Source organism: Rhododendron vialii, chromosome 1a, assembly GCF_030253575.1.
Source record: "Rhododendron vialii isolate Sample 1 chromosome 1a, ASM3025357v1".
NCBI lineage: Eukaryota > Viridiplantae > Streptophyta > Magnoliopsida > Ericales > Ericaceae > Rhododendron > Rhododendron vialii.
In genome coordinates this window covers 36981634-36992715 of record NC_080557.1, presented here as the reverse complement: position 1 = coordinate 36992715, position 11082 = coordinate 36981634, and the positions used below count along the sequence as shown (strand labels likewise).

At 37.4% G+C, this 11082-nt stretch overlaps 1 protein-coding gene across 1 annotated transcript; it reads right to left on the bottom strand.

The window, feature by feature from the left end:
* Positions 1–507: 507 nt before the first annotated feature.
* Positions 508–7449, bottom strand: LOC131334117 (protein RETICULATA-RELATED 4, chloroplastic-like). The gene is made up of 8 exons (XM_058369030.1): positions 6754–7449; positions 4856–4924; positions 3675–3806; positions 3510–3563; positions 3364–3408; positions 2369–2508; positions 1021–1146; positions 508–932 (listed from the first exon to the last, which is right to left on the bottom strand). The coding sequence occupies exons 1-8, from the start codon at positions 7318–7320 to the stop codon at positions 878–880; spliced, it is 1188 nt and encodes a 395-aa protein (XP_058225013.1). The 5' UTR covers positions 7321–7449; the 3' UTR covers positions 508–877.
* Between the last annotated feature and the right edge of the window lie 3633 nt (positions 7450–11082).

Sequence of the window (11082 nt, the reverse complement as noted above, 5' to 3'; positions counted from 1 at the left end):
TCAGTTTCCCCGAGGTCCACCTTGTTTGGTGATATACTTGTAGACAATGTAACATTTTAATTTGCCCTTGTTTCATGCATAGCTGTGTAATTTTGGTTTTAGAAGTTTCATTGTAAAAAACATTCTGGTTTCTCTCCTCTCCGAGTGAAGTTTCGTCTTACATGCGTTTCTTGTTTCATTTTGGAGCGGAGAGAATATACCCATTTCGCACAAGTAGATTTGCAAAATTCTGGTTGTCCTTTCAAGCCATGCATCCAAACAGGGTGCAAGTATCACTAGGACTAGGTAATGATTTTGATCTTGGACCTGTGCAGGAAATTTTGAAGTGAAAAAAATGTCCCAGATGTGTGAATCCCTCCGCAAATCCCTCTACATATCTAAAATCGAAACGTAAGCTTAGTTTGTACTGTTTTTTACCTCGCATGGCCCTGTTTAACTGCCCAAACCCTCAACTCAATTCAAATTCTAACTTTCGTACCTGTTGTCCGAACATATCCGATCCCAGAGTTTCATTGAATACCCAAACTTTTACATTATCCAAACAATTCAAATCACATTGGCCAGCGTCTACCAAACAAATTTATGCAAACACGTCAATAATCAGAATCATGCTCAAAGCCATTCCACCGGGAAATGACATCATCATCCGTAAAGAGAGAAGAAAAATGAATGAAAAGGGGAAAATGGTAACTCATTTGAGAGCCCGGCATTTAGCCATTCAGACAGCTGGAGAAAAAGTGGGAAACCTAAGTATACCAATGCCTATAACTTCCCACAAATTCAATCAAATATCCACCGACCTAAAGTGCATGTCAACAAATTGGACAAACCGGCGACCAAATTTCAAACCCAGATACGAGGCAATTGATGGCACCCATTATTCTGCTTGATGAACCTTCGAAAGGCCTACCAAACGCATATAATCCACCCACCTGTTAAAAGTAATTAGCAGTTTTTAAAGAGGTCAGGCTTTCAAGATGAAAATATGTTTAAGCTTTTCATAAGAGTAAAGAGTCTCACATTAATGATCCCAAGTAAGTGTTGCCAGTTCTGACTATGAAGTTGAACAATGTTAACATCAACTTGTGTTGATGCAGCAACGGTTCCAACATCCGTTGTTCAATAATACCGGCCAGTACTTGGTACCTGTTGAACATAAAAAAATCAGAAATATAACCCTCGTAAAACATTCTGTGTCATAAAAACTTTGATATCTACAGTTCATAAGGGCTACAACAGGCTAGGCTATTCATGGATACTGTCAAACATCTAAAAGGAAGCCACTTATGGATTCATTGGAAGGCTTCAAAACACAAATTGTGACTTGGCAAGAGGAAACCAAATCGTGACTCCCCAAGACCTGCAGTGAGCAGGATACTTGTGCACCATGCAGAAAGTTAGACACATTAACTCTTCTAAGTTAATTAACTGCCTTTTTCAGACGTATGACGGTTGGTAAGGGCATAGCTATGCCTTTATGGAGATGCACCTAACAAAGTCTATGAAACAGGAATTCAACCTTATCGCATCAATTTTTTTAATATTTTGTTTGATCCGCAAATGAATAATAGGTGTAAACATTATTGCATGGAGAACACCCTTCTCATATTACTTTTGGTGACATCACTGACAACGTTGCTTCCAAATGGCAGAAGAGCCAATGCTTAATGTTCTATGCTCTATGTGACATGAAACTAACACTTAATCCTACAGAATTACAAAATTAAGAAGTATGAGTATTTCATCCAGGGCAGAGTCCTAATCGTAAGTCGGATTCCTTTATGGGGCATATCTTGTCATTTTATTGCAGGAATTGAGTGCATGTTTATTCGAGCATCATATCTTCTGAGGAAGTCAATAGAATCAATACCATGTACTCTAAGGGAAACGCAACCCAACAAGCCATATCGCAGTGGATTATGCCAGATCTAACTTTATTTTTGGGGTGTTATGGGACACCTCTAAAAAAATTTAACCAGGACTCAAATGCTCATATTTTTGTAGTGTCTATCTAATATGCTGGCCCACACTTACAATTTTGTATAAGCATGCCATATTGTCCATGTCTATAAACTACTTTCCCAAAGCTTTTGATACCACCTTGCTATATTGTGTCAAATCCATATGCCAAAGAAGAATCAACCATAAGTTTTTCTCAGCATTAGCATTAAGGATTAGGAAAAGAAAACCGAATAAATGTGGGGAAATGGGAGTACTCACGACAGCTCAGGACTAAAATCACTGCAATGATAAAGCTATAGTGCAAGGAAGAAACTCCATGGAATTGATAAGCAATTATATAGCAGAGCCATAAAGAAGAGATGTAATAAGGTGCATAAAGGAGTACTTCAATTGCAACTCCACATACCGGAGGTTGCTAGAAACTGCCATGTAGACACCATAGTTGAAACTAGTAGCTAGTATAGGCAAATTCTTGATTTCATCCGCGGAGGAATTGTCAACAGCCTTCTTCACATTTATCAATACATTTACAACACTTGTGCCAATCTGGACAAAGAACAGATTCAATGTATTACAGAAATTTTAAAACTAAACTTGTACTTGAATACACTCATATACAACCTTAATTAAGAGATAAAACCTTATAAAGTATTAAAAAAAATTAAGGGTGTAATTATCATCAGGAAGCTAATCCAACTAACTAAACCAATTTCACATAAAGCTCATTCTCCATCACCTCTATGAGTAGGCTCCCACATGCTTAGCAGAGGTTAGCAGTTCCACTAAAAATTGGGCAAAAAATATATTGCAGCCCTTATTTTTGAGGCTGTTAAAGGAACAGATCAGAAACATAACAAGAAGGGACGAAGTAGATACCCAAAAAAAAAAAAAAAAAAGAAGGTTACTGAGAAAGGACTCCTACAAAGACATACATAGTCATCACCAATTAACATATCAACCAACTCACCCTAAAATCTGAAATCAACAGTTTAATCCTGAATTTACAACACAACATGTTAGTTAGTTAAGTTCAGCAAAACACAATCAGAATCTCCACGCCGATACTTTCATGCTTTATTTATCATGTCGCATTCTTCACAAAATTGGTCAATTTCTCCAATGTGCATGCAGTGTGAATTTCTTAACAGAACCTCAATTCATACAGCTATGCAGTCACTATTAAATCCCAATTATGTATTTCTTCTTTGATATTATCAGTTCAAAAGAGAATGAAAACAGACACCTAAAATTCAATAAATCTGTATGAATTTTACTAATTTAGAAGAGAATTCTCGTTTCATTCTACTTAAACCCATGAGCAATGCTCACTACCCTCAGCCAGATGTTGAAGCAACATTGGACAGAACTAATACTGAGTGAAAACAGAGAAGTTAAATTTACCAGAGATGACGTGGTTCCAACTACCAAAAGCTTTGCCCCATTACGCTGCGACAGAAATACAAACAATGAGGCAGTGGATTGCCATTTGCCTCTGAATATTTGAAACTTTTAATAAAAGCATGGAAATTAGGGGAAAAGCTCCTTACCACTATTGCACCAATTCTCTGTAAAAAGGAAAATGAAGTTCCGGCAAGAGCAACCTGCAGCAATAATTTGAGGACCAGCTAATTGATCATATGCACAGGAAACATATATCTCACCTTCACAAAGTTTCAACTGAATACATTAGGTAAATTGAAAAAACCGGTAACCTGAAATGCGTTCTCGGGGCAGCCATAGAAGAATTTAGCCATCGATCCAGCATTGACACTAATAGGTGGACGTAGAGAAACAGTAGGAGCAGGAAGGAAGACAAGCATGAAATCTGCAACTATGGCCATCACCTATGCAAAAAAGGACCAAGATAGATTAACACTACAAGTTAATTTAATAGCTACATAATTGACTTCAAACGAATATGTTAAGGGAAAAAATCCCAAGATTCCAGACATTTATTAAATGGGAGAGAAATCCACCGGGGCAAAAATACTATAGATGCGAGATAGAGAACAGGAGTGAATGCTTTTTTTTTTGACATTTTTTATTGTTGAATTGTTTTGTTACTCAATTGAGGCAAATGGAGTGGAGTGCAGTTGGCCTCCCTTACATACTCCCATGCGCATGGGCAAGGTTCGATCCCCTTAAGCCCCATCCCCCTCCCCCAAGGCCCCTAGGATAGTGTAGATTAGGATTAACAAATGGCAAAAAAAAAATTGAGAGATCATACAGCCCAAATTTTTAGGAGTGGGTGAACTTGAACAATATCCAACCTATCCCTATCAGGCAATCAAAGCTCCCACTTGAAAATAAGAAACCAAGTGCAAGGAAAGCATCACCCTTACATATTTATTATGAAATGAATCTTCAAGTTCTATATAATGGAAAAGAAGGGCCAACCAATAAGCTCTGCCTCTATCCATTGTCAAAAGCTACACACTGCAAAAGAACTGATCCAATCATTCGGAATATAAGGGGTCTATCGCATTGTTTGGTTTGAGTCAGTGACTCCAAGTCATTTTCTTCTATCTTGCTTATCAGATGAAAAGAAACTATTTTCTTCCAAATTGTGAAAGGTCTTGTATATGTTACCTGTGTGTGCGCATTCAAAATACTCACAAATAATATGTCACGTTTAACAGTACCTATTAGGGATAAGCATCTTCTTAGAATGTCCAAGCGGCCACGTCTCTAAGCTAAAAGTTCAGTTAATGATCAAATAGAGGAAGGGGAGAGCTTTAAAAAAGTTGGACGAAAGAAAAGAATGAGAAAATATTGCCTTCTTTTGCAAGGATGATTCCGAATAAAAATGAAATGACGGCTATGTTTTAGATATGATGTTAATGGACAATTTTAGCAAACAATTATGCTCCATAATCAACATTGAAAACCATACCACATTTGCCGATACAAATTTCAGCTCATTGAAAAAGTTCTCTTTGCGCTTCTCATACTCTGCAGCAGTCTGGCAGAAAAAACCAAACAAATCAACAAACCGTCCAGTGAGGGATATTTTACAGGAAGAATAAATTGCGGGAGTAGTTTGTGGGAATGTTGTCGGAAAAGTGTAAGATGGACTTAAATGGAGCAGTAACACCTATGCACTAATACTACATTAACATTTTACTACACATAATTAAGAAAGGGACACAAACAGAAGCCACCAGCATACGAACACTGTTTTAAGAAATAACTTATGTAAATGAGTAAATCCATGCTCAACAAACACTAAAACGTCCAGAAATTGGTGAATAGAATGCTCACTGCCTCTGAGGAACTTACAATTGTGGAAAGCTGCGGGATGGTAAGTACAAAAATCATATGTAACAGACTACCAATCTGTCAGTGACGCTCCTATATCAAAGCATGCACGGGCTTGACCAAGGTTTTGGCTGGTACTAGTGAAAGTACCTCATTTCTTTTTCTTTCTTTTTTTGAAAGGGGAAAGTACCTCATTTCAGAGAGTACATTCTTTAAACAATTTTTGTCTATTAAGTGTCAGAAATTTACAAGCGCCTAAGGCCCTAAACCAACTTGACAACTACTCTCTCTCTCTCTCTCTCTCTCTCTCTCTCTCTCACACACACACACACACACACACACACACACACACACACACTAGTACCCCTTCTCTCTTCATCTAAGTACCACCATACTCTCTCAAGTCATAGTGCATCCTTAAATGCAATAATTTTTTCATTGCAAAAACCATGTTGCATCTCTAATGACTTGCCCGAGATCCTTCAAATGTAAAAACCACTAAGTAGTCACAAATTTACAGACCTTCAAGTCGTGATTTGAAACTGAATTTCACGTAAAATTCTACTCCTGGTTTAGTAAGGTTCTACGGTTCTACCCCATCCCCAGGAGGTGCCCTGAAAGTAGTTCAAACTTAAACATAATGCTACTTGATTGGGGACACTTTAGCACTTTTGGCTGATTTAAAAGAAAAAAACCCAACAATTTGCCGTCCCCTTTTACATTACCTAATCACATAGCAAACTTCAATCCTTAAACTAGCCACGTTGTCTTTCCCCTGATCCTATTACAAGTTAATACCTTTCTTCCCTCTTCAGAGCAATGATATTTCTAATACTTTTCAAACTTCCAACAATAAAAAGGGATTATTTTACAATCAAATTAACATCGGGGACTACAGAGCATAAACTGGGTTGAAGATTCCAGGCCAACCAATTCCCCTTTAGCTAAATCTTTGAGTGATCATACAAACAGAGACGCATTTCGTTCTCCAAATAACCCAGACCGACCAAAATTGAACTTAACGACGGTAATTCAGACATAGTTTAATGGAGACTACGGATTCACATAGCCAAATAGCCTGGAAGTTGCATCAATATATTTGGCACAATTTCTCTCCTCCTCTTCTCACATAGCCTGGTAGTTGCATCAATCTATTTGGCATAATTTCTCTCCTCGTCTTTTTTTTTAAATTTTATCCGAGAAAGTTTCCATTCAATAAAACGCCATCGGGCACTTATACAAAAGCCCGGAGGCATAACAGAGATTTCATCACAAAATACATGAATGAACCAACACTACCAAAATCTAAGACGCGAGCACAAGCACAAGCACTAACACGAGGCTCTGCGATGCGTACTGCAAAAGCAGACCAACACAAGGTGTCGGCAAAAGGTCTGTCCAAGATTTAGTAGTAGAGGATCCTACGGGGAAATTCAGCTGTCGGCACAATTTCTCTCATTGACTAGAGTTGAATACACTACTGACGACAAAATTTTGAAAAGAATCATGAGCGAGAAAAGAGAAACAATATACCTTGGTGAAGAGTCCAATGCCGCACTCGATAAAAACTTTGGTAAAAAACAGATCGTCAGCCAACAACCGCTCTTTGAACCCTGCGAACTGAAGCAACCACCGGAAGAAAGCCGATTTCTCGAGCTCGAAGTACCTCGACACGACGGATCCCGGTACCTTCCCCGCCTCGATCGCCGCCGCCAGATCCCTCGGCAGGCTCTCCAACGTCCGTTTGGCCGCCGCCAGAGCTAGGAGCGCCGCCGCCTTGTTCCCCTCCCATCTCTCCACCTCCTCCTCGTTCTCTTCCTCCTCCTCTCCGTCACCGCCACCACCACCTCCACCGCCGCCGCCGGAGTTGCGCCCATTTCGGCCGTTAGCGCCGCCGCCGCCGGAAAAGGCTAGGACGGGAAGTCTGGGCACGTGATCCGCACGCAAGGCGAGTGTTGTGGCGGCGGAGGTGTTTGAGGGGAAGCTTAAGGTGAACGGCGGCGGCGGTTGTAGGTGAGAGAGGGATGATGGAAGGTGGAGATCGGGGTTGGTGAAACGGAGAGAGCAATGGGAAGGTGTAAACCTCGTGGGCATCGACATGTTTTTTTCTTTTTCTTTTTTTCGCCGAAGACTCTGTTTCGGGCGTTACTATGCGAGGTGTTTCCCTCCCTCTCTCTCTCTCCAGCAGTTTTTTCGCTCTCTCTCTCCCTCCCTCTCTCTCTCTCTCTTTATATATTGTAACTAGTTGTGAGATACTAGGTGAGTTGGTTCGGTTCCTCATGGGCAGGGGTGTCAAATGAGCGGGTTTGGGTCAAAATGGACAAGTTGCAAGTGGGTTGGGTTTTTAATGGGTCATTGACCCATTTAGATCCATTAATTATGAGTTCAATTACCTATACCCGACCCGACCAATTTATTTAAAATCAAATTCGACCAGCCCATTAACCCAATTACATACTACTCTTATATACTAAAATTTAAAATGGCTAAAATATCAATGTACATTAAAATAATCATATTATCTCTGTAAATTTAAATGACTAAAATATCCATGTACACTAAAATTACTAAAATATCCATGTACACTAAAATTACTATACTATCCCAATACTACTAAAATGACCAAATTACCCGCTACACATGATTATCATATTACCATCTCTCCTTATCTCTCTAGTCTCCATACTCTTCACTTCCCCCACTCCTCCCTGCTAGCCTATCACATTCCACATGGGTCTCGTTTGGACTCTCGTGAATAATGTCATTTATTTGTTATGCATAGGTTTAATTTAGATATACCAATAATATTCATGTACACTAAAATTACTAAAATATTTAAATGACTAAAATATTCATATACACTAAAATTACCAAATTACCCCTGCACACTTACTGAACAACAATGATTGTTCTCTTCCATTTAGAGCCTCTCTCTGTTAAAGAACCACGGGTTTTCTCCTTGAACATGAAAGGGAGAATTCTACTGTTTGAGAAGTAACATAGTGCGGATAAAATAAAAAAAAAAAGGGTTTGGGTTGATTAATGGGTTTGGGTCTAATTTGCCACCCCTACTCGTGGGTTTATGGTTTCTCTCCCCGCCTCTGCCGATGTGCCTTGTTCTCGTAAATTTAACTTATTTCTTTTATTTCGTGTGTTTTGTTTGTTTTTTTTAAAATTTCTATTAGATTTGAGTGATATTTTTAAAAATTAATCATTTTTTTATAAGAAAAGACTAAAAAATATAAAATTATGATCGACAGCAAAAAATGTCATTAAAAATAAAAAAAATCAAACAGCTGTCTTATTTATCTATAATGTCGTCTTATTTGAATTTTTTTAACATTAGTCCATATTTTTTTTATAATTTTTTAATTTGTCTCGTCAATATAAATGATTAACTCAAAAAATTGCGATGATAAGCTAAACAAAACTTTACAAAAAATAAAAAATACCGAAATAAATTTCAGATTTATAAATTTACGAAATTCTCATGCTTTTGAGACAATTTGTCATTTGACATATTAGTTTTGACATATCTAACTTACCCACGGCAACCCATAAGCCAAATTTTTTATTTAAGCACATTTTCACTTTAATCTTGCTTTTAAATTTTATTGCATTAAGTTTTGGAAAGTAAAAGAAAGAAAGAAATGATTTGACATCACAAGTCAACTTTTAATACATGAGAAAGAAGATGTCAAATAACACTTAAATAATTGATATATGGGTTGGAGTTAGTTTGTATGCGAATTGTTTCACTTGGCATGACGTGTCACATTTGACATCCATGGTTGTAGATACATTTAGGGAAAGAGAATGGGCTGCTTTGGATACTCCAAGGATTAGTTTGATTGGTCTTTTTTATGAATAAGTAAGATTATGCAAATACTATGCAAAACAAAAAAAAAACAAGTACCTATACGATCAAATGTCTTTCAACCAAATCCAAACTTATGCCTGACGCACATTCTACCGAAAAATCAAGAACCAGCATTCTCTAAAGAGATAAAGAGCTAGCCAAAGACAAAAGATAACAAGTACCCTAAAGAGCTAGCCAAAGACAAAAAAATAACAAGTACCTATACAATCAGATAGATTCTAACCAAGTACGAAACGCTCCAATGAACTCACAAAACTACAAATCTGATAAGTCACTACGAGTTATCCACCAAAGACATCATCATGTAGTGTTAGGGCACTGTTGGCATGGATATCCTCCAAAGATTGTACGAAATATTTTCGTCCAAAGACTGAACGAAATACTTTCGAAAAAATGAGAGATATAACTCTCGCAAATTATACGACGAGACGTTGATATGAAGAGAGACGGAAGAAAAACAAAAGAAATATTAGAGTATCGAAGAAGGGATTGATTTAGAACTAAAACGATGACATTCCCTCCCGCCGCTAAACAAAGTGAAACCCTAGGGGGGAGGGAGGGAGTACGAAATTTTATTTGAGGCGGTTAGGGTTGAGAGAGAGACTTAATATGTTTTGGGTTGGTTGGTTTGCTCCACACAATTCAAATTTTGATTCTTAGGGTCAGACTACAAGAAAACACGTAATTATTTGTAAATCCCTTAGTCCTGGCGTAAATAGCCTGCCCAAAAAAGGAATTAATTAAAATGGGCATAAATTGATCCGGACACCTCTAACCCTACAAGCCACGCAGGAGTATCAGTTTTGTTAAAGTGGACTCTTTTAATCAAGTTCTCATTTGTTCTCTCTCCTTTTTTTATTTTAGTATTCATTTTGAGGAGTTTGAATTTCGACGCAATTGTATTTAGATTTGGACAAGTAGTAAGCAAATAAGTAGGATGAGACGGGGGAAATCAAGCCAGAACCGTGTGTCGATGATTTTTCTGATATTAAAAAAAATATTGATCACATCTATTTATGTATTATAATCTTTAAATAATGTTGAATCATACAACTCACAAACGATTTAGAATTTGAAAATACATTAGAAAATTCAGGCAAAGGGTGACGAACGAATTTTAAAGATCAATCCGTGGAAAATGTCATGTCGGATATGATACGTGCGCTGATAGAGTACTCCCAATGAAATACTATTTACGTAGAATTAACCGAAGTCGTCGTTTATTGGTCATTTGACTCATTGGCGAAGAGCATCACGTGCAAATATCACGGTACTAGTAATACTACTAGCGTCTTGCCTTGTTCATTAGGACGGAAAAAACAATAGTGTGCATCAGTGGGTTATGACTCTTAAAATTTACTCTATTTTCTTGCCTAAAAAAAAAAAAAACTAGAAAGAAAGAAGATAGTTTCATCCAAAATAAAGTATATATGTGTCATGTTATTGATCAAACTTAGTTTCTTGGCAAAATAAAGTATGTATGCGTCATGTTATTGATCGAGCTTAATTAGTTTCCTTTCAAACAAAATAAACTATATATTTTTGGTAAAAATGCAGAATAATGAATAAAAAGATGAAAATTGAGGAAATTCCATGAGAGAGAGAGAGAGAGAGAGAGAGAGAGAGAGAGAGAGAGAGAGAGAGAGAGAGAGAGAGAGAGAGTTAAGAAGAGAGTTTCCTTTTATTTTAAGTAATTAACTACATTCTCATAGTATATAGTACAGATTTAGACAATTGAACTAAGGATAAGAAGGGTATTTTAGCAAGGAGGTCTCAAATACATTTTGAGTTTCAATTTTCATAACTTTTTTCATGACAAATACTACCTTCTTGTTGGTTTGTGGCAATATTAATTCAGTTATTCACCCGAATACTTCTTCTCTTTTCTCCCCTTTTTCAGGTGCTCGGCTGGCACATAGACTTGTTTAAGTAGGTAAAAAAATATAAAAATTGAGTAGATGGTGTCTTGGTAGGTGGTAGTT

Coding starts and splice junctions, on each gene's coding strand:
- LOC131334117 (XM_058369030.1), bottom strand. CDS start 7,320: ATGTCGATGCCCACGAGGTTTACACCTTCCCATTGCTCTCTCCGTTTC. Junction 4,925..6,753: donor GCATTGGACTCTTCACCAAG/GTATATTGTTTC, acceptor TTTTTCTGCCAG/ACTGCTGCAGAGTATGAGAA. Junction 3,409..3,509: donor AGAGAATTGGTGCAATAGTG/GTAAGGAGCTTT, acceptor TTTCTGTCGCAG/CGTAATGGGGCAAAGCTTTT.